Source organism: Leucopleurus acutus, assembly GCF_964270905.1.
Source record: "Leucopleurus acutus genome assembly, chromosome: 7".
Taxonomy (NCBI): Eukaryota; Metazoa; Chordata; class Mammalia; order Artiodactyla; family Delphinidae; genus Leucopleurus; species Leucopleurus acutus.
Window position 1 is genome coordinate 54,295,602 of NC_139150.1, and position 24,478 is coordinate 54,320,079.

The window sequence follows — 24,478 nt, forward strand, 5'->3', positions numbered from 1 at the left end:
CTGTGGATGCAGAAGGCTGGCTGTACATTCAGTGTTGGATAGACCACACTTTGCTTATCCATTCATCAGCTGATGGACATTTAGATTGTTTCTACATTTTGGCTACTGTGAATAATGCTGCTAGGAGCATTGGTGTACATGTATCTGTTTTCAGTCCCAGTTTTCAATTCTTTCGAGTATGTATATAAGGATGGAATTGCTGGATCATATGGTAATTGTATATTTAATTTTCTGAGAACCTGCCAAATTGTTTTCTACAGTGCTAACAAGGTACTTTTTGGAAAAAAAGGGTTCCATGGTCAATAGACTTCATCCTCTAACTCTTTCTTGGAGAGTCACAATGCACTTTAGCATAGTAAAGTCTCTGAGAGGTCCCGCAGAAAAGAAAAAACAACCCCCCACCCCCGTGAAAAAAAAACCCAACTTTGACCCACCATTCCCCAAACTAATTTGAAAGTGGAACCCTTTTTTTGCAGAGTAACTGGTAACATACCATCCCCTGCTGGTTTGAGAAACAGTACCCTGAGCTCAGTGGGGCTGACACAGGAAGGGCTGGGGCTCAGGGCCAGAGAAGAAAAATCACTCACTGCCCAGAGACGGGACAATCCCCAACTCTCCAACTAGCTTGTTGGGTGACGCCTGCGAGTTACTGTCCTTCCTGGCAGCTCTGCAAACGTGCCATTTTCTGCCTGGTACACCCTTCTCCTGCTTCTTTGCTTCTTGAAGACTAACTTGACCTTTAGGACTAACTCAGGCAGTCATCCCATCCCCCAGGGAACTGACCCCACTCTCCTGTCTCCCCAGGCAGGGATTGGAAGGCCCTCTTTGTTAGCTCTTATTAAACTACATTGCCTTGTTAAATGGTCAGCCTCCTCCACTAAATCAAGGTGGGGTGGCGGTCAAAGTTAGTTTCCATAGACAGCCACCTGGAGAGTTTATTTAAGAATGCAGATGCAACCATCTTACCCCTAAAAATTCCAACTCAGTAACTCTGGGGTTTGCATACAGAAGCTCTAGAGTGTGAATTTTGAATAAGCACCCGGGCAATGTTCTTGGGCAGATGATTCTTGGAATCTTCTGTTGTCAGCTACGTGAGCATGACAGCCACTTCTACGTCTGTGTATTTTACACAAAAAATGTTAAAAGAATGAATGAATGAACAAATGAATGAAACAACCTCAATTTCCTCCTCTGTAAAAGATGAAGTTGGACTGGATGTTCTCTAAGCTTTCTCTTGGTTAAACTTCTCTTTATAAAGTTCAGATTATTTCACCCAAGACGCTGTGTTCCCTGCAGCTTTAGTATCCAAACCATACACAACACACAAAGCCAAGCACACAAAACCGCCAGGGAGACCCGCTGAAGAGGATTTAGTCCATGCTAGTACTTAAAAAACGCCGCAGGACTCGTGAACAACCATACTTTTAAAACTATCAATGTTATCACAAGCTAGAGATACAGAGAGAGTATACACTCACGACCATGTGAATTCAGTCTCATTCTCTATCATGAGCATGAGCGGCTGACAGGCAGCACTGTCAGGGCTGACAAACCCTTACGTTTGGGAATTAGGGAGCTAGGCATTGCGGAAAACCAGAGGCCAGAGAAGGTGCTGGGGTGTTAAGCCCCTTCTCCTGCTGTGAGGAGAGGGCACAGACTGTTAGCGCTGTCAGTGCCCCCTGACTCTGCTCCAGACATCTCAGTGGAATCTTTGGACATAAAACACTGACTCTCCTCTCCCTGAGAACGCTGCAGGTTTTGAGAGGCAACTCCAGCTTCTCATAAGAGCTACGGCCTGAGAAAAATGAAGTCTCCCATTACTTACAACCTCTCAGCATTTCAGAGGAAACGGCTGGCTATGGCTGCCAAGAGCCAGCAAATATTTGGTTAGCTTGGAAAGAATGGGCGCTCATTTTCCAATTCTCACAGATTTCTGTATGCCCAGTTCTTTTTATTAAAAACTTCAAATCCAGAGATAAAGTCAAGTGGCACTCCAGGCTCTGAGCATTCATCTGTATCCCAGGGAGCAGAACCCAGAATCTAAACAAACAAAAGCTTAATCAATAGAACTCATGAATTTCCTCCAGGAATAAGACCCAGCATAGCCGAAGAATAAGCAGAGGGGCTGCTCACTGTGGTTTTCTTTGGGCAGATATTTATGGGAAGGGCAGGGGAATGTTCCCTCAGTTGACTAGAGACAGAACACTATGGCCCATGGCAAATCCTGCCTGCTGCCTTTTTTGTTTCTTTTTGTATGGCCTGTGAAATAAGAATGTTTTTTACATTTTTAAATAGTTGACAAAAATCAAAAGAAGAAAAATATTTCATGACATCTGAAAACGACAGGAAATTCAAATTTGCGTCCATAAGTAAAGTTTTATTGTAACACAGCCATACCCATTTGTTTGTATATTGTCTATGGCTGCTTTTGAGCTACAACAAAGTTGTGTAGTTGACACAGAGATCATATAGCCCTAAAAGCCTAAAATACGTCCTATCTGGCCCTTTGCAGAAAAAGTTTGCAGACCCTGGGGGTAGAGGATATAAGAGTTGACCTTCCCATGCATTTGAACTAAAAACTAAAAAAAATACGTATGCGCAGTTAAATTACAAAACAAACACCTGTTTAACCTAACACATGGGTCAGGACATAAAACACTGTTGGTCAGCACCCCGGGAGTACTCTGGGTTGCCCTTTCTTCCTGACCAGAGTTCATCAGTACCTGGACCTTTGTGGTAGTATATTCCTTGCTGTTGTTTATACTTCTGCCCCCTAAACTCCATATTTGAATTTTGTTTTTGAACTGTGTATAAATAGAATAACACTGTATATTTTCTTTTCTGTCTTGTATTTTCTTTCAACACAGTTCATGAGACTCAGCTCTGAATTACTGCATGTGGCTGCAGGTCTGTGACTGCCTTTGCGGCACTGCATTGCATTTCATTACTTTAGCACAGTTCACTTATTCTTTTTACTGTTGGTGGACAGTTGGGTCATTTCCAGTTTTGGCCATTATAAATAGCATTGGACATCTTATAACTGAGCCACCATTGACTCTCAAGAGAGGAATGGAATTGTTGGATAGCAGGGTATGTGTATCTTCAACTCTACCAGTTAATGCCACACCGTCCTCCAGAGAGGTTGGACCAAATCACCCTCCCACCAGCTGCCTCCCTCTAGGGAGTAGAGACACTTTGTGTCTTGTCAGTCAGCACTATTTTCACCTCCAAAGCCTGAACCACATGAGTTTGCTGCATGTTCCCCCAGCACCTTGAAGAGCCAGATGAGGTGCATGGGAGCCATCATCCCTTCTGCTTTGTATCTTCCGTGAACATAATTCTCGAGTCTTAAAAATTCAGTGAGAAAACTGTCAATTTTCTAAGAATAATCCTTGAGATAATATGATGTCTTTTATTTAGAGTGCTGTGCTTGGCTCACGGGGCAGTCAGATGTGTGAATGTCCTGACAACCCTTTCCCCTTCCCTGTCCCCTAAGGATGGGAGCTGAGGAAAGAAGCCGATCAGACAGGACAAGGAATCAGGGAAATGATAACTGCCCCTTTCTCCTTTGGGAAATCAGAGGACTTAAAGGTCACGGTATTAGTTCACAGGAAGCTGATGCTTGTGTCTTTCTTGGCAGGGTTTTAGGAAAACTGGGCAGAAAGGGCCCACTCCAATGGCCAGCATGCCGAAACCCCATCACCTGGAGGACCATGCACTAGAGGCATTTCTGAAGCATGATGTAGCACTACATTGAAAAGGCACAAATAAACCCCAAACCCTAGCACACATTTATCCAGTTTTTGAAGCAGATTAATAGAATAACCAATAAAACATGTATAAAAGCTTTAATTAAATCTGATGAAATAAAACTTCATGTTTTATTTATGGACACTCCCAACATGTAAAGGATTCAGGGACACATTCATTTTTACTGCCATTTCGTCCTCATATCTATAATTAAATCCAGGCTGCAGCTCTGGCCCAAAGCGATGCGTCATTTTAAAACTGGCCTTGGACACTCCCTCCCCCACCCCCATCTGCTTTTAATTATAATTACCAATCCAATATGACTGAGGCGGATGGTAAAACTAAACAAAATAATAAAACAAACAAAAAATGGTTGTTGCCATCATGTTTTAAAACGAAATGCTAAAGGAGGATTTCAGGCAGGTGGGCGCATCCTCTATTTCCAGTTTTATTATGTACCAAGTGCACAATCCCTTCATTTTACTTTCGACATAAAAAAAGGACTTCATGAAACAAGACAAAATAACTTATGATTATATGAAACATAACTGTGACAAATCACAAAACTATACATATTAATAGAAAAAAGTGTACCTAATTCTTTAAAAGATTTATGACAATAAGCACCAGATGTGCCCCTAGAGTAAAATCAGCCCCATATCCAGTATGATATATGCAGTTCACTTCTCTACGTGAGTGTATATAACTATGTACAAGAGTCTGTGTGATTTATGGGAAACAGATTTCCACTTTTTCCCCCCAAAGTGCTTTATGTCAGCAACATTACACAGGATGCTCTGCTGTCTGTACAAAATAAATCTCTTCTTTCCTACACTCGCCATCTCTCCAATGAGTGTTTTTTTTTCTTTACTCATTGCAAAAAAAAAAAAAAAAATGTAACCACAGAAATTCCACACCACCAACAAAAAGTGCCATTAAAAATGCTGCTATAAAATGACATGGTCAAAACAGTCAAATAAAATACCAAATAATTAAATTGGACATTTACAATCACTATTCCCAATACTTCAAGGCAACTGGGAAGCAAGGTTCTTGGATAGGGGGTTGAACACTTACCTCTGTTCTAGTATGCTAATGTCCTCGACAGCTGCTAATTTTAAAACAACAGAACACCACCAAAGCTCTGTTTTATCAGTGGAGACTTTGCTGTGATTGACTGAAGACCTTTTGTTCATTTTGGAATCACCTAAATAATTTGGGGTAGACATGGGTAATGGGAGATACCCCACAGGACTAGTAAATATTTAAATAATATTTAGCAGCTGATCAGAGGCTAAGTTACAGCTTACATTTTGATGCAGTCCCTTTAGGGAATTAAGACAATGCAGCCAATGAATTGTCTCTAGGCATACTGATTTTTTTTTTTTTTAATGTAATAGGATAATTGGCTTTGCGCTGTATTTTCACAAGCACCAGTCTTTTAAAAAAGGGGAATGACAATCTCTCTTCAGATGTTTACGAAAATGGTTACATATCAAGAGTTAAAAGGACCAGGAAATGGAAGGAAATGAGTTTTTGAAGTTTCTACTTTTACTGCTACAAACATAATGATGAAAGCATATATAAATCTTGTGCAGTGTGAAAGCAAGCAAGGAACAAATTTTAAGGTCAGGCGAGATTCTGGAATCTCAGGGCAGCGTGTGTTGTCTCCAAGGAACCTGGGGGTGTCCTGTCCTGGGGCCCTAAGCTCAAACCTGCAGCTGAGGGGAAACATGGAAGGGGAGTGAGGGGCACCCAGCCTTGCAGGCTGCACTGGGCCTGTTCCCTCTCCCAATTCCTGCTGGGGAAGGAGGCCCCGCAGGTGCGCTGCTGTCTGGCACCCTCTGGTTCCCTGGGGCCTCAGCGAGGCCAACGGGGAGACTACAGATGTGCACGAGGATCTCCTCCAGCCAAAGTTTCTGAGGTTCAGCTTCTGGCTTTGTCCTCCTAACCTGTTTTCACCTGAAATTATAGCAAAAGCCACAGGCAGGCAGACAACATCAGCTACAGTAACAACCTTGCCTTTCCATTTTCTTTCCTCCTCATCACACAAATGAAATGTGTTTTGAGTTCCCTGTAGAGGCTCCAGGATTTAGAATGAATAGATTGTCTCTCTAAGATACCAGAGCTTTCCCTTCTCCGCAGGGTGTGACAAAGGACATGGTCCCTGTTTAGGCCAAGTGACACAACCCAAAAAGCCTGCCAGAGGGGTGGGACTTTGTGTGCCGTCTGAGAACTCATGTGGAAAGAAAGCCTGACGTGAATTCTTTTGTAAAGCAGAGCAGATTTTTGTAAAGTGAATGACTTGTCTCTTTTGCAGACACGGATGTCTGCATGATGGCTCTCCTCAGATCAGAGCCCACTGGCCAGAGAGACTAGACTGACTGAGTGCACTGTCGGAACGGACCCTGCACTTTGTTCTTTATTCGGCTGATTCTACTTCGTGTCAGAATGAAGTCCGGAATCAGGCAGAACACTACCGACCGTGCGGCCAGACGGGAAGGACATGTCTGTCAGGATAAAAACTGTCACAGGATCCCAAGTCTGACACCAAGCTGTTTAATTGTCTTGTTGAAGATTATAATTATCCCAGTTTGACAAATAGCATTTTCCCTCAGAGAACATTTTTAAAGAGAGAGAAAAGAAATCGTGAGAGGCGAGAGTACTGGAATATCAGAATCTACCAGGTGTTTTTGGGTTTTGGCAATTTTTATAGCCTATGTCATAGGACTCTGGATCTTTTTAATAACTTGGTAAAGGCGTCACAGAAAACGGCATCCTATTCAGGTTTGAGATCAAATGGCCGAGAGCTCTGGGTAAATTCCAGGCCCTCAAAACAGAGTCTCAGACAGAAAGGTTGCCTCCTTCTGGCCACCTTTCCAGAACCGTCCCCTCTACCTGCCTTTGGCCAGACCTTGCTCAGAGGTGGTGAGCAGGCAATGGCGGGTGGTGGGCATGTCTGAACCACAGTCAAGAAGAGGGTGAGAGCGATGCAAAAAGAGGGAGAGAAGGAAGGCAAGGGAGCAACAGACAGACAGGTGAGGGGAGATCCTAACGGAGGGAGCAGAGGCTGTGCAAAGTAGCCAGACATCAGGCATCTCTAGTTTGGTTTTCTGAGAACCCAGGAGCACACGTCCGTGTGTCCCTGCTCTCACAGCTTCTAGCAGGTCCCTGGGCAGAGCACCAGAGCGGAGGCCATTGGGTGAGCCCGTCAAGTGACCTTTTCCTTTGAAAAATGTCTTCGAGGTGGAGCCGCTGAAGAGTCAACCCACGAGGGTCTCTGTGGCAGCACTGGGAAGAGGGTGGCCTACCCCATGTCCCTCAGGTAGCCTTTGCTAATGCAACACTAACATTTCGGGTGCTCACAGGTGCTGCAGGGTGCGGGCAAGCAGAGCCACAGCGGAGGCAAGACGTACATAGCTGGGGGCATTAAAATAATTATTTTCATCCAAAGAACAGACCTCTAAACATTGTGTTCCTTTAAAAAGTAGACGTAAGTAACAAGTCTTTAAAATCAAAGAACTAAGATAGGTTGCATGAATATAAAACAAGCTGTAGTGCTTCTCAAGGGCCTGTGCTTGACAGAACTTTCTCATTTTGCTTTTGGAGAAACACTGAAAGCAAATGGTTAGCACGGGAATATCTAAGAGGAGAGAGGCAGCCAGCTCACTGGATGGCAGGCCGGCGCTGGGAAACCTGGGGTCCTCCAAGAGCTGAGCCCACGCTGTGCTTTGGAAGTGGGTTCCCCTTGCTGTGCCTGGCTCTTGGGTGGGATAGTTCACTGTGCTTCTGGCAATTTGGGTCGCCCTTCCTTGTTTGGAGTTTCAGCAAATCCCCAAATTACACTTTCACGTGCACATCATCTCACTGGTGTCCTTTGAAGGTTGGCAGCCAGGGAGTAACAGGTATCCGGTAGAGTGAGACTCTGAATTCCCTTTGAAAAGAGTCCTGCTGGTCACCGGCAAACCCAGGGAGAAAAAGGAGCAGCTGCAAACACACCTACAAAGCCCAGCTCTGACCATTCAGCCCTGCCCTCCAAAGACACACCTGGGACTCGGCAGGTTCCGCTGATCCGCTTGACATCCTTTTTCTTACAGTCTGTGAAAGTATAAGAAGAAAAGGTGGCAAGGAACAAAAAGACTCTGGATGCCAGTGGTAGTGGAGGCCAGGGGAGCTTTTAGCCTTCAGTATAGACAGAGGAGAGCTGGCTAGGACAGCGATCCACAGCGCTGATCTGCAAGAACGTGGTGTCTTCAGGTCCACTGCGAAGAGACTCCCCAAAAAGGCTTGAGGAACCCGAAGGTAGATCACACACTGGAAGAGAAAGAGCGCACAAGTCAATTGCTACCTTGTCACAGACGCCGGGCACGCAGGGAGCAAATGCTGGCTGGGGCTGAGGAGGAAACCGTGCCGGGCCAGGCCCTTCAGCGGGTCTCCCCGTCCTCGGCCTCCTTAGGTGGGGGAAGAGGCTGATGTGCAGGCAGGTGGCTAAAATAGGACTTGGCACAAGAGATGGGCTGAGTAGCAATGAAAGTGAAGTTCTGTAGGGAAGAGTGAGGGCGGCCTCAAAAAGGAGGTGATATTACGGTTGAGCCATAAAAAAGGATGGGATTCTCACAGACGGAGAGATAAAGAAAGAACATTCCAGGAGGGGGAAAGAGGGAGCGAAGACAGAGAGGGGACACGTGGGGTCAAGTGTGCTGGCAAAGCTCAGGTACAGAGCATGTAGGGAGACATGTGAGGAGGGCACATGAGACGTGAGCGCAGGTCCGGAGAGTTCCATCAGGCTCAACTCCTGGGGGCTTCGAATGCCTTGCTGAGGACAGTCAACTTTATTCTCTGGGAAACTACAAACTACTGAAGGTAGCTGAACAGGAAAGTACCTTATTTTATCCTTCATTTTTGGAAGGCAATGGTTACGGTAGCTCGGAGGGCAGAATGGTAAAGATAAGGAGCTGACTCAAGGAACTTGTTGGAAGGCTGTTGCCTAAGTCTGGGAGAGACATGATGGCACCTGAACGAGGGTGGTGGAAGTGGGGCTGGAGAAGGGCTGGAGAGGAAGATAAGAGGAGAGACATTTCACGGGCAGACCGAACAGGATGTGATGTGGTCATGTGCTGGGTCAAGTCTAGTCCAGGCTAGTCACGGGAAACCCACCTGATCTCACCTGCTTGTCTGCCCTAGTGTCTAAGTCACAGACACCAACACACCTGTAATGCCCGAGTGAGCGGAGAAGGCTCTGTGGAAAACGTCAAAGCCAGCCTGGCCCATAGACGTGGGGACCAGGCAGTCCTCGAAGGAAGGCACCACACTGCAGGAGCTGCTAGGCGGCATGGTTCTCTGAGAGTCAGGGTAATGTGGGGGGCAGAATGTCTGCAGCTGCCCATAAAATCCTGAAATGCAAGCATGGCATTGAGCTACTGCAGGGCACAAGTTCAGAAGATCATTTCAACCTGGCTAGACCCTCACTCAGCCTCGCTTCATATGACAAAATGCCTTTAACCCTTAAGCCCACCTACAAAACCTTCTGACCAAGCATCCATAACGTACTACCTGAGCAGAAGCTCTTCTGCCTCCAGGGGCTTTTTATTTCTTCCTCTAGTACCTGAAGCTGAAGGGCTTCACACCTTCCCTAGACTCTCCAAAGAGTCCTGGACACTGAAGGCCCGTCCTTCAGGGGACATTCCTACCCCATGCCCTCTCACCAGTTTTTAAGTGCATCTTCCTTAACTTCTTTTATTTTATAGTCTGTTTTCCACATTTCGTAAAAACCTGAATAAAGCTCTTAACAATGCTCACCTTAAAAAATGCAACATAGATCTATCCATCTGTACTTCCAACAGATACATTCAGACACATTTATGTTTTTTCTTCCTCATTATTTTGAATAGGTACATAGTATCTCATAGTCAGATATGCAACCATTTACTTAACTATTATTATTGCTGATCTTTGCAGTAAATAGAAAAACTGGAAGTGAATAAACAATATAATGAAGAAATATGTGGAAAGATTTCTTAATATTTGAAAATAATCAACATTTTGCTAATCTTGTTTCATTTATCTTTTCAATTTTTTTCTTACTCAATGGAGTTTTTTCCCTTGGGGTCCTATGTGGTCCTTTTCTATGATTCTCTACACCTTCCATGATAACTTACCATTTCCCTCTTCCTCCTTGTCTCATAATAAATTTAAGTAAAAGATTACTTTCTGGAGTATATGGTTTTAAAAATATAATGAAATCTTCATTCAATACCTTATTTCATGGTACCTGTTTCCTCAACTCTAACATGTGAAAGTCACTGTCTATTTCACTGGGTGATTATGAAGATTAAGCAAGTCATTGGATAAGGAAATCCATACATAACATTTGAAAGTGCTTTATGAATGTCAGTTATTGATATCATGACTCTGTTTCTGGTGAAAAAAACAAGGGATTAGTAGAGGAAGTGCCCCCAGTGTTCCTTCCACAAACATTACACGATGGTGAATACAGAACTAATTCATGGACTTTGGAGCCCTAGTCCTGTGTGCTTTCCTCCTCTAGAACTGCTTCTTCTTATGGAGTCACCTATCAAGAGGTAGGGAAGGTGCTATTTGGGTTGGGTTCTTTTTAGCTCTCTTTAAGTACAACTGAGGCACACTAACACATCCAACCTATTATGCTCACACCCTTCTCATTTCTGATTAGTACTCTCAAGGCAGACTACCCTTGGCCAGGAGGCTTGTTCTATGGTCGCTAGGAATATCACCAAAGAATGTGTGCTGAACTGCTCACAAAGCCACAGACCAGCCCTCTAGGAGCTTATGATACAAGACAGAGGATGGATACAGATTTACGAACAGGGTACACTCACAGTAGAAAACAAAATAACATTCTTTGCAAGTAAACAGTAGTATACTTTATGTAGAATCAAGAGAAAAATCCATATAAGGTTTGGGAGGAAGATTAAATTCATGTTAGCAGTATAGACTAGGAAAAAACATAAGGAAATTCCATGTCAAGGCAGGAGAAGAAAGAATGGAAAACTACTGGCTCTTCTCTTTTTGATGCCCTAAGTCTTCTGCATGGACTCAGTAGGCAGACGGGCAAAGGACCCAAACAGATCACTCAGATACGCATATAATTTATCAACCAATATGGACAACTGGCAATTCTCTAGCCGTTAAAGCAATAAAAATCAAGACAATGATAAAATACCATATTCTACCTATCACATTAGCAAAGATTTCTGAAAGTCATTCTTGGTGCTGAACTGAGACTGGTGACAAAGGCACCTGTGCAGAGTGTGCAGACATTGCAAAGGAGTATAAGCCTCTGTAAATCACTTGACAACCTGCATTTAGAACCTAAAAGTGTTCATACTTCTGGACAGGGGAATTTTTCTTCCAAGAATATATCCTAAAAGTGTATTCTGAAAAACCGAAGAAATTCTGCAAGAGGTAGTCATCACAGTGCTAGCTGTCATAACAGAAAACCAACAGAGGAGGAAAAATGGCCACCCATAAGAGAACGGTTGAACAGTGGTACATTTACCTGATGGGAATGTTAAGTAGTCATGAAAACAGTATTTACAAGGAGTTAACATCGTGGAAAGACCATTTTAATGTTCAGTTGGAAAATAAAGCAAGATACAAAACTGAATAGGGAGACTGGGTTCAGTTATGTGGAAGACTATGTATAGGACAGGTTGCAAGGCAACATATTTATAGTTATCTTTGGGGTTTTTTTGGCTTTATGTTTTTCTGAATTTTAGTATCAGTGAAGGACAAGTACTTTGGAGCCAGACTTCCTGGGTTCAAATCCTAGCTCAACTGCTTACCAACTGTGTAGTCTTGGTGAATTATGTAGCCTTGCAGTATTTCAGCTTTCTAATTTGTAAAACGGGATTAAAAGTAGTACCTAGGGGCTTCCCTGGTGGCGCAGTGGTTGAGAATCCGCCTGCCAATGCAGGGGACACGGGTTCAAGCTCTGGTCCGGGAAGATCCCACATGCCGTGGAGCAACTAAGCCCGTGCGCTACAGCTATTGAGCCTGCGCTCTAGAGCCCCGTGAGCCACAACTACTGAAGCCTGCTAGCCTAGAGCCTATGCTCCACAGCAAGAGAGGCCACCACAATGAGAAGCCCGCGCACAGCAACAAAGACCCAATGCACCCAAAAATAAAAAAATAAAAATAAAAAGTAGTACCTATACCTTAGTGAGTTATTATGAAGATTAAATTGAGTTAATATTTACATATTATACAATATAATCGGAGAATATAATTAATATTTATATAATATATTTTAATAACACAATTTATATATGTTTGCTAAATAAGAAAAATAAAAAAGTAAAATTACATCACAATAATGTAGCTCTCAAAAGTAAAATGTTTATTAAGAGAAATAAAATTTTCAAAAGGGCAACAAGTAAGTCCTTCAACAATAACCAAATGTAAGAATGGACAAGGCAGTGGGCATGTAGCTCACTTCCAGTTCCCAGGTGGAATCCTCTGGAACATTCTTGGCCCTCGGGACCTGGGCTATATACCTCTTTCCCATATTGGTTCCTAGATCCTTCACTAATTGACACACATTCTGATTTCTTCACTCGCCCCCATGTAGGCTCACAACAGCAACAAACTTGAGTGGGCTGAAAGACCTGGGATGTGCAGTTTCATTTGGGAGGTTTCTTGGACTGATCTTGACTTTGGGTACCCAGTGGCCAGGCACATGTAATCACGGCATCGCCATCAGGAGGAAAACATTACCAGGAACCATCACAGTTGGTTTATTAGAATGTAATGTCGCCTCACTGAACAAAATAGACAATATTTGCTATTTATATCCCTATGCTGGCTCTGTTCATATTTGTCACTCATATATACCCTGATAGCATTCCTCAGTGTAATATTAACCTTCCAGGAAGACAGACTCCCACAACTCCCCACATAGGGACATTGATCATTCAGGTATGTCAGGGACAGTGATAGAGACTTCCACTGGCCTTTTGTGAAAACCAATTCATTCTCTCTTTCCTGTCTTCTCCCTGCTTTGAAGACATGGCAGGAATTTCACATGGCTTCAATCTATATTTGAGTGCTGTAAAGTGTAAGAGTACAAAAGGTTCATAATGCGATGAAATACACCCGGTGAAGTTAAATAGTAAACCCAACATCCTGAGCTCCATCTCCCAGTTTCCCCTGTCCATCTGGGTCTGAGTGAGAGGGCCGAGTGAACTGTAGTTCCTGCCTGTGGCTTTCTTGGCTGACACGAGAAACAGTCAAAACCAGAATGGCCCCACAAGCATGTTTTACCACGCTCACAGCCAACTCAGGGAAAGAAAATCCTCTTTATTAAATCCCTCCCTTCAAGAAGCCAGTTACTAGAGATGCCAAATACACTGGTGTGGATGACTGTGGTCACTCAAATCAAAGAGCTTTAACATAGCCTCTTCCCACTGCTATTTCCATAAAACTAACATAATTTTAAAAGATTCCATTAGGATCTTGCCACACACAAAAAACCAGAGAAAGCCTAACTCATTTTCTGATGAATGGCTCCTGTATTCCAGCTGCTGAATTTCATGTAGTAAGTTTGGAAGGAACACTACGTCAAAGACCCAAAGCAAAACGCAGCAAGATGTTAACACATTTCGTGGGCATAAAACATAAGAGTGATGGCAAGGTCAGCCAATCTGTCAGTCAGTCAGTCAATGACAGTTACTTAGTACTGGTCAAGGTGCTTTTGGAGAGACCAAAGAACTAGAAGGTAACACCTTGTCCTTGAGGATTGATAATGCAGTTGGAACAAGAACACATACACTTATAGTAGCAGAAGAATGCACACATAAGTTTATGTTGGCAATAAATATTAGTCATCACATTTAGTTAGAAAATCACCCCTCCCCCATTTTAGAAGTTATTTTACCTCCAAGAATGGAGGAGGAGAAGAGGAACTTGCAGATAAACTGACTTTACTCAAGTTGTAGCTCCTGAAGGTCAAGGAGAATCATTCCTCCTCTTGTCAATTTTGGGAAGTATTTTTCCCTTCTAAAAACAAACTTGTTTTTCTAATTATTAAAATATTTTGAATTAATTGTACCAACTAGAAAATGTAGAATAGTATATGCAAAGAAAAGAAAAATTATCTTTATTCCTACAATTCAGACAGCCAGATATATACACACAAAACTGGAATGTTATACATATTGTTTTGTATCCTGTTTTCTCCCCTAATATTACCTATGAGCTCACATAGTATTAAAAATCATTCTTTTTTTCCCAATAAATTTATTTATTTTATTGTTATTATTTTTTTGGTTGCATTGGGTCTTTGCTGCTGTGCACGGGCTTTTCTCTGGTTGAGGCGAGCGGGGGCTACTCTTCGTTGTGGTGCGCGGGCTTCTCATTGCAGTGGCTTCTCTTGTTGCAGAGCACGGGCTTTAGGCATGTGGCTTCGCTAGTTGTGGCACGTGGGCTCAGTAGTTGTGGCTCGAGGGTTCTAGAGCGCAGGCTCAGTAGCTGTGGCACGCGGGCTTAGTTGCTCTGCAGCCTGTGGGATCTTCCTAGAACCAGGGCTTGAACCCGCGTCCCCTGCATTGGCAGGCGGATCCTTAACCACTGCACCACAAGGGAAGTCCTAAAATTCATTCTCAAAAACCTCTCCTCTTTACTTTGTCATGTGGGGTCACTGACAGCTCTGTGATGATCCGTTAGATCAGGAGTTCATGGTTACTCTTGCTGCTTAATGATGATGAAGTAGCCCCATGAAGCTGAGTGTGGATTTCCTTCCCAACGTGGAAGGGGAGTGGAAAAAGTTAGAGGAGAAAGGAAGCGCATGACTAAATACAGTAATGGAAGGGTATTCTCTAAGGCAGTGCTGTCCAAGAGAACTTTGTGTGTTGATGGAAATGGCCTCATCTCACTGTCCAATACAGTAGCTGCATGTGGCTACTGAGCACTTGAGATGTGGCTAGTCGACTGAGGAACCAACTTCTACATTATATTTAGTTTTAATTAATTCAAATTTAAATGGCCACATGTGGCTTGTGGCTACTGTACTGGACAGCACAACCCTAGGGATATCTGCATTCTCAGGTTTAACAGACTTTCAGTAATGTTTCTGATTAAATTCCTAGAGAACAAACATATGACCCACCAAGAGTTTCAATAAAAGCCAGATAATGATTCTTAGACTCCTGGCGTTCAAGATAAGAAGTATATTAGACTCTTTATTACATTTATCTTTTCCTTACAAATTTACACTCTAGTCTTGGTAGAAGGAACCAGAGTATAAATACTTCAATAAATAAATAATGGTCACCCAACTCACAACCCTCGTGAGGGCTGATGCGCATTGTTTTAAGCTAAACTTCCAGGGCAATTCAGTTCTCCTGCAGGAACCACTTTCCTTTCTGGAAGTAAGAGAAGGAAAAGGAAACACATCACCCACTTTCTTTCCTGCAGACTCTGGGCCCAGCTCACTGTGTGTATGGGAGTGGCAACAGCATCGGTGGGTCTCCAATTTCCCTACCACTTGATGATGAAATAAAGTTCAATACAGAGGCTCTACGTCACACTTATGGGTGGAGATGAATACCATCAGTCTAAACTTTGTCAAGGTGCTATGTCAGGAGCTGTGCCCCTAATGGGTTTGTTTATATACATAGCAGATGGCTTTGCAAAACAAAATTCTTGTTCTCCTTTATGGTGAGGCTGAGAACCACCACCAAACTCTGGGCACCAGGAAAAGAGTTGGATGGACAACATTCAGAATCAAGACTGACCCTTTCCTGCGGTAGGTTCTGCCCAGACCATGATGCCAACTTATAGATGCAGACAGCCCACCTGTGAAGCCCATCACAGGCATCAGGAAGGGCCCCCAGAACTAATTCCTCAACCAGAGTGTGGCCTGATCAGGCTGGGCAGGACCCTTTGTGAAGCTCCTTGGAAGCAATGCTGAGAGCAATTGCTTCCCAAGACCCCTCAATATCTTCAGACAAGAAAGCCCTTCAATTCCCATGTGATCGGAGAGTATCATTTTAGGCATCCAGGCCAAACACTGTTGTTTTCAGATACTGCCCGAATCTCAGGAGTCATCTGTCCCCTTGACCTTTCAGAAGAAACACTGGCTAAGGATGTGCTTGCCTTTGTTATTGTATTTTTATAAAATGGGGGTTCACAGTACCTACTTCATAAGGTAACTGCAAAGATTAAAGGGAATTAAGAGATGACCCATGTGAAGGGCTGAGCATGTGCCTGCACACAGCACTCTACAAATGTTTCTTCTCACTTTTCTTCCCTATTCTTCTAATAACACAAACATTTCAACTTTTATGCCTTCATTTAGTCGACAACTATATGCTAAGCACTTACTCAAGTGCTGGAGACACAGTGGTGCATAAAACATACACCATGCCTTCTTGGAGTTTATGTTTCAGTGAGAAAGAAAGATAAACATACAAATGAGAAATCAAGTAATACAATTTAATATTATATGTGACAATAAAAAGGAAATTTTCTTTAAGGAATATATAGAGATGCAACTCTTTTCTCTAGACTGCATTCAAGATAGGAAGAGGAAAAAGCTCAAATAAGAAAGAAGTTTGGGCACTCCCAAAACTTTTAAAAAAGAGTAGTGATTATGGTCCCTTTTGTTTGGCCCTGTCTGGTGAGGGTAGATATAATTAGGAGGTCATCCCATAGCTCTGCTGAGGACCAGCCCTGGCAGAGTGGGGTTTTTTTTTTTTGTCAGTGGTACTGATCAATTCGTGCCTGGGTAGGAGAATAAGCAGATGTCAGTGACAGAGGCAGAGCTGGCAGTGCTCAGCTTTTTGGTGGTACAGCTGTTTGCTAGCCAAGTGGAAGCAGGGATGTATGTTTATGAGCTTTACAACTCTTAACCATTTTTCCACAGAGACTATAATTTTGTGGGTTACTTTAGGAATTGTAGAGTTTTGGGCCTCAGTCATGATTGCTGCATGTGCAGGGGCATGGATAAGCCTAAGTGATGAACGAGAGGGCTCAAATCAGAGAGTTCCAGGGACAGGGACTCAGAAAGAAGATGCATGGCCTACTCCCTTTCGCTACCCTTATTTCTTCTTCTCCAACACTCTTATGGCTCTTTGTGTGTTCCCTTGTACTCTCTGGGGACCCTTGCACTCCCCCCTTTAAATACCTTCTGCAATCCATGACACAAGCCAATGAGCAGAAAAGAGAAAAAAATAGGTAAGTCTCTGGTAAAGCTCTTAAAGGCTCTAAGAATATGATCTCTGGCATCACATCTTCTCAGCATGATTTAATGACCTCCAACTTTACTCAGAGAAAGGCAGGGAATCATACACTTATTACTCACATGGTACCTTTTTAAAAAACTTAAAAAAACTCCTTCTTAGGCAGCCTCTGATATACCTGTCTTATAAGTAGGTGATTCAAACAAATGTTCTCATTTTATAGACAAAGAGATGGAAGTTGAATCACATGCCTTTAAACCAATACTATGGTTATATGTTATTGTGCAAATAAGAGAAAAGTGGAAAATTCATACACTCATTTTAATATTTAAAAACATCCAGCTATTTGCAATTATTCATGGATCTAGCCTTTATCTTAAAACAAATGGGGAGCAGAGCTAAAACAGTCATCATATACTTTTCTACTAAGTCCAGAGTTTTCTCATTTGCAGTTCCTTTGCTTTGGCATTTTTATAGACATTTTGATTAGTGTTACACCAACCCCTCAGAGAATTCTTTCAGAAGGAAGGAGAGGAACTAATATTTATTTGCTCTGAGATAGGCATTATCTTAGGTGTTTTAAATAGAAGATCTTCATTTTTACAACTTTTTAAAAAACTGAAATATAGTTGATTTATGATATTGTGTTAATTTTAGGTATACAGCAAAATGATTCAGATATATATATATATTTTTCAGATTATTTTCCATTATAGGTTATTACAAGATATTGAATATAGTTCCCTGTGCTATACAGGAAATCCTCGTTGTTTATTTTATGTATAGCAGTTTGTATCTGTTAATCCCATATTCCTAATTTACCTGCCCCCCACCTTTCCCTTTGGTAACCATAAGTATGTTTTCTATGTCTGTGAGTCTATTTTTGTTTTGTATATAGATTCATTTGTATTATTTTTTAGATTCCACATATAAGTGATATCATAAAATATGTCTGTCTGATTTACTTTACTAAGTATAATATTCTCTAGGTTCATCCATGTTGCTGCAAATGGCAATATTTCATTCTTTTTAAGTTACATCAACTTTTGAGTTAAGTAATATTGTCCCCAGTTTACAGACAAGGAAACAAAAAAGTTCAAATAACTTACCTAAATCCTCATAGTTACCAAGTTTCAGAACTAGGACTCAAACTCTGGTCTGTTTGGTAACAGTTCATAGAGACTATTAGGGCTTAAGCTCACAGACAAATCATTTCAAACAAAATCTTGCCATTTTTGTTGAGGTCTCTCACTGCCAGATTATAGGCAAAGTTACTCAGACTGGATCAACATTTCATAAAGTACATACATTTTCATTAGGGAGAAAAGCATTGAATTAATTAACAAAATTGATGAAATTACCTAAACACTGAAAATTTCGAAAATCCCTGAAGAGTAGAAACAGAGACATTTCGGAAATTTCTCTTGGCCAATTTTCTGATTTAGTCACTATTTTATTTCTATCCATTGCATGAACTACCTGGATCTGGGTTCAAAGCCTGGATAACCCATTAACCAACTGTGTGTCTTTGCATAAATTATTTTCCTTCTTGAGCCTCATTTTCTCTTAAAATAATATCTATTTTATAGGGTTGTGGAAAACATTATACATGAGAGCATTTACAAAAGCATCTAGTGCATTCCCCAGCATGTAGTAGGCCCTCAGTAAATAGTAGCAATTATCACTACCATGAAATAAGCTTAGCTGTATTTGTAGATTCTGTATAATGCACATGCAATTCTTAAGCAATTTATCTCTCATAACCCACCACCCTTAGGTATAAAATGATGCTGATCTTGGAAGTGAAGCCTCCACAGTTTGGTTGTCATTTTTCCCCTTAGCTCCTGGTCTTGGCCAACAACCTCAGCCAGGTCTTCATGTAGTCAGAACTCTACTAAGCTTCCTCCCTGGAAGTGATGGAGAAACCGACTCTTCATTTTAATATGGAGTCTATAAATGGGGAAGCTACAGGAACAGCTCACAGACTGTGTTAGCAAGACAGATTTTTCTTCGGGCTGAGAACTAAACCAGCTTGCGAAGCACTCGAGCTATTTAAGACTGACATTTAAGTAACTACTGTACTAAGAAAAAGGAAAATAATGGAAATAATAACCCTGAACATTCCATTTGGCACATTCCTTTTGAAGGAACCAGGTTACAGTGGTTGGAAAGCTGACCAGTGGAGCAACCTCCTGGTCCCCTAGCCCCTGGTCAGATGGGTTGCAGCATGTGGGCTTCAAGTTAGACAAGTCCACCTGGTTCCAAGAAGTGGGGCCATTTTCATCTACACCTTCTACCACTAGCCTACAGGCCACAGAGGGATGCATTCTGCACACTCTGGGTGCTCTCCTCTGCTAGTGCACCTCGCAGAACCTCACCTGGTCTGAAGCAAGCTGCTAACGGCATTTATTACTGTGAGCCACACTCGCTCTCCAAGTTGTATACCTGGGGTAGGGGAAGAGGAAGATGGTCTGCTACTGATGTCTGCAAAGTTTCAAATAAGGGGATGAGAGTGGGCAGAGCATTTTGCTGAAAAGGGCAAAAAGGAAGTGGGAGAAAGCAGAGTGAGAAGGAAGGCATGTATAAAACCCTTTTGGTTAAAAGATGTAATCGATTTTCACTAAAATATCTTCAACCCAACCAAAACACTAATGCGTGGTGGCCTATGGCTTCCAAATTCTCAGAATGATAAGCTGCCGAAGTAAACTAATTGCAATGTGTCTCAGTAATTGCCGCGTGTGGGTATGTACAGTTACAGTACAATGGTTCAGTGCATCCTCATAATGACAATGCACGTATGGCAATTATATAAAACAGAGATGCTCAAAACCAGAAGACCCAAAGATTCTTAAGATGGATATTAAAGCCAGCTTTGCCATTTACTGGCTGTGTGGCCTTGAGGAAACCATAGCCTCTCTGAGCCTATGAGTCCCTATTGATAAAAGGGGGAAAATAATACTATTGTGGCAGCATGATCCTCATGATACGGAGGGGGAGAAGCACAGGGAACAAACGGAAAGAGACTCAGTGCCCAGTTGCCCATGATTTGCCTCCTGTACTCCATCACCCGCCTACGACTCAAAAATCCTGGATACATATAAAGCCCAGAATGAAGGGTGGAGGAGTTGGACATTCTTAGTCTGATGGGTGTGTGAAGTAAACACTTTGGCCGTGGGTCAAGGTTGAAAGGAATGAGGTGGGAATTTCTCTATGAGAGGGGGTTACTCTGTTGCTGGTGTGTATAACCCTCCTAGGTGGCTACAAGGATCAAATGAAATAATAAGTGTGAAAATATTTTGCATACAGTAAAACACACTGAAAATTCCAGCCCCTACTGTCTCATTATAAGCCTGGTGTTACTTATCATCCTACATTCTCTGAGTACAAAGGTAAATTTACCCTTGGTTGTGTCAAGCTCTGTTGCATAAAGTTCACAAGCAACCCTTTGACTCAGGAGTACTTGAGCCAAAAACAGAACAAGGAAAGCACGGCAGAGAATGAAGATTTAATTCTATCTGTCCTTGTCCTTCCAAGCAAGCTTTGCTGTAAGAAAGGTCTGGCAGAGAAGAGGATTCCAGATAGAGACGAAAAGGGACATTAACATGAAACGCTGCAGCCTCCTCTGAGAGCCATCCTGGTTCTCTACGGCTTTTAGGTTGTGCTGCATTTACAGAACTTCCCCGGAAGGTAAAGGGAGAAGGAAGCTGGAAGGTATTCCCTCAGTCACTGGCCAATTGCTTCCTTTGGATTATCTCTGATTGGGGAAGCACGGTGAGGTGGCACTAAGTCCTACACTTAGGGTCTAGGCCTGTGGTTGTCAAAGTGGGGGCCACAGCATCAGCTCCACCTGGGCTCTACGGCAGACACGGTAAATCAAATTTCTGGGTGAAGGGCCTGGGAGTGTTCATGTTAACAAGGTGTTTCTTACACTAAAGGTTTAGAAGCCCTAAGAACATCTTTACATGATTTTCAATCTTTGGCAAGTTTTCCAAATGGAATACCAATAGGAAAAAACAGAACAGCTCTGAGTTCATTTGAAATGGAGGAGGAGAGCTCTTTGTATGGGCATCTCTTCCCCCTGGGCTCACCCCCAGCCCTTTCTGCTGGACTCTGGGGGCTCTTGGGGATAAAGCAATGATGACTGTCCCAAAGTGACTTTAGATTACAGACATAGATCAGGATGATCTCCCTCCCCACCCCAGTACCATTCTCTTCTTGGGCAAGGTGCAATCACGGGACCTCAGTTGAGTGACTCAGAAGTTCTGGGCTTACTGTTGGTCCCACACTGATCTTGTGGCCTAGACTTCTGCTGTCTAGCTGTAACCAAACTCCCATGTTATATCCGCTCCACTAACTAGGTGATTTCTTGTTTCCCTGAATCCAAGTCTATGACTATACAACTTTCCAGCATTCTAATCTCTCTGAGAGTGGCCACCAGCTCACACTTGCACCAATGGCTTGATTGTTTCTCCTGCTGAACCTCTGCCTCACAGCTAGGTCCCTGTTACATACTGTGAAGCTTCCCCCAAATCTGCTGTCTAGAATATTATAGTGAGATGAAATCTGGGCTTGAAGTAAAAGAAATCTATATAGGTGGGTTTAAGAAAGCAGAGCGGACTCTGCATTTGTAAAACCTGATGTATGTCATTGGATCCCCAAATTCCTGTCACTCCTTTCCATCTGGCTACCAGGAAACTTGCCTTTTCATCTTGTCAAACCTTGGGGACACTGACTCCTAACGTGGATAACTCAATTTATGATCTGCCATCCTCTGCTCCGCCCCTCCAGCTAGACAGCCTTCTTCCCACTACCACCTGGGGGTCACACTCTGATGAGTATGTCTAGTCTACAGGGTCTTTCCTTTTCTGCTTACTCTCATCCCACTGCCCACCAAACTCTCGATTTTAAAGTATGTATTAGGCATCTCAAATATGCCATGTACTACAGGGATTAAATAGATGACATGATTCCTTGCCTACATATGGACCATGAAGAATACTGTCTCACGGTTGAGTTCAAAGGTTTTGCTTGCCAAGAACCATTCCTTACATATAAGCTCACGACAGGCAGGGACTTCTATTTTCTCTATTGATGTAGCTTTAGCACCCCAAACAGGACCTGGCACATAATAGGAGCTGAATATTTGAGAATGAATAAATGGATGAGTGAGTGATACTTACACATAGAGCCTTTGGTGAAGATACGGATGGTAAGAGGAACCACAACTGAGCTCAAAGATTTTGATCTATGAACTTTGTACATAATAGCCTATCAGGAGTTTCAGAAAAATAAAGTGACTTCCCTTTCTAACACTGAAATTTTCTTTTAATGGAGGAAGGAACAAAGACAATGGAAATACAGTTGGCTCTGTCAAGATGCCTGGAGAGTTTTGCTGCTCCAAGCCACCATTTTCTGCTGGATGCCAGGAGGCCACTGAACCTGAAGAGGAACAAGAGTGGGCAGGAGAATTAAGTGGCTCAACTCATCCACAGAACGCTTTGTACTCTTTTAGGAAACCATCCCAAGGTCAAGGAGTTTCTGAGTTTCTAATCTGAGTTTCATCTCTAAATAGGAGCAGAAATATATTTCCTACTCTCTTCATAAAGTCATAATGAGGATCCAGGTATTCACCCAACAAATATTTTATCGAGCAGTTTCTTTATAGCTAGCAGGCAATGATAATGATCTTGTACCTAAGAGTAATTTATAAAACATATATTGCAATATAAATGTATGTTCTATCACTGACCACAATGGTATTGATAAAAACCCTACATCAGCCCAGATCCACAGACACAAACAACCTTGGGGTAAATATTTGGCTAATTCAGATCCCCTGAATCATTCGGCCATTCTGATGACAGAATTTAAGAATCTGAAGTAAAGGGATGTGTGATATGAGATTGGGTTTGCGGAGGAATGTAGGAGAGGAGCGCCTGGTCGTTACACTTAAATGATCTAGAAAAATGCCTGAATGTTTTTACTTCAACAGACTTGCATCTTTAAGGTCTAGTTCTCAAAGCCCTTACAAAAGAACGAAATAGAGTTTAGCCAGAGCAGTCTGGTTAGAAAGCAAAAATTTCTGTAATGAGAAAGAGCACTCACAATTGTAAGTAAATCAACTAGAAATTCTAAGGGAACTAGGACTGTTTTGCAACATGGTCTGAGCCCAGATGACCTGAATGGGCACAGATCAAGCCAATTCTAGTGTTTTATTGTTGTTGTTCTGTTTTATTAACACAGTGGCTTTGCTACCAGTAACAAGATGTTTCTGATGTGTGTGTGTGTTTTCCCTTTAAGGAAACTCCAACCACAGCTATTCATATTTTTTCTTCTAAACGATGAGTTGCTTATCATATTTACAAGGAAAACTGCAACTAAAAATACAAGAATTACAAGACACAGATTGCCATTAGTATGTTCAGACCTGAAGAGTTCAAATGCGCAGCCCCTAAAATAGACTTATAAGACAATATTTAACTTGATTTTAAGATCTCTATTCATTAGAGGCTAAACTTCATGAGTTTCAGATATAAGACAAAACATTTGCTTCTGGAAAAAATGTCATTGCTTCCCCCAAAGAATGAAAAAGCACTAAATCTGTAATAATGTTCATTAAACGCTTTTCTATAGTTTTTTTTTTTTTTTTTTTTTTTTTGTGGTACGTGGGCCTCTCACTGTTGTGGCCTCTCCCATTGCGGAGCACAGGCTCCGGACGCATAGGCTCAGCGGCCGTGCAGGCTCAGCGGCCATGGCTCACGGGCCCAGCCACTCCGCGGCACGTGGGATCTTCCCGGACCGGGGCACGAACCCGTGTCCCCTGCATCGGCAGGCGGACTCTCAACCACTGCGCCACCCAGGAAGCCCCTCTATAGTTTTTAAGTTAACTGACAGAGAAGTCACAGTAGTCAATGAAACAGAAATTTTCTGGATCTTTTCCTCCTCTTCAATAAATTTTTGAGTTCCAATTAAGAAAACAAACTGTCGTGCTGCCAATGACACAACCTGACTGACAGGTGAAAGAGCAAGTGAACTACTTAATAAATAATATAGATACCCAAATAGTAGCTCCTGTTACTTAATTCCTATTATAACTGAACTACCTTTAGAGCTCAATAAAAATATTAAAAGATGCTCAGTCACATTACTAACCAAAGGAAAAATCAAAACAACTTTGTTGTACAAACTGGCAAGTATTAAAATGACTGACGGGGGCTGGTGGTGGTGGGATGAACTGGGAGACTGGGATTGACATGTATACACTAATATGTATAAAACGGATAAGTAATAAGAACCTGCTGTATAAAAATAAAAAAAAAATTTTTAAAAATTCAAAACACTTAAAAAACAAACAAAAATAATAATAAATGACTGACAATATCTAGGGTGGGGAAATGAGCGCTCTAATGCACTGTTGGTGAGAGTCTAAATTGGTACGGACTCTGTGAAGGAATATATGGCATTATCTATCCAGCTTTAAAATGTGCATACCCATTCATCCAGCAATTTCT

General features: G+C 42.3%; 1 protein-coding gene across 1 annotated transcript in view; it reads right to left on the reverse strand.

Moving 5' to 3' along the window:
• Positions 1-7,927: 7,927 nt before the first annotated feature.
• Positions 7,928-24,478, reverse strand: part of GLIS3 (GLIS family zinc finger 3) — a gene marked incomplete at both ends in the record, with an annotated part of 489,936 nt that continues 473,385 nt past the window's right edge. The window contains 2 exons of the mRNA XM_082842537.1: positions 7,928-8,064; positions 8,961-9,143. Coding sequence (XP_082698663.1) covers positions 7,928-8,064; positions 8,961-9,143 — 320 coding nt within the window. The remainder of the gene's footprint in view (positions 8,065-8,960; positions 9,144-24,478) is intronic.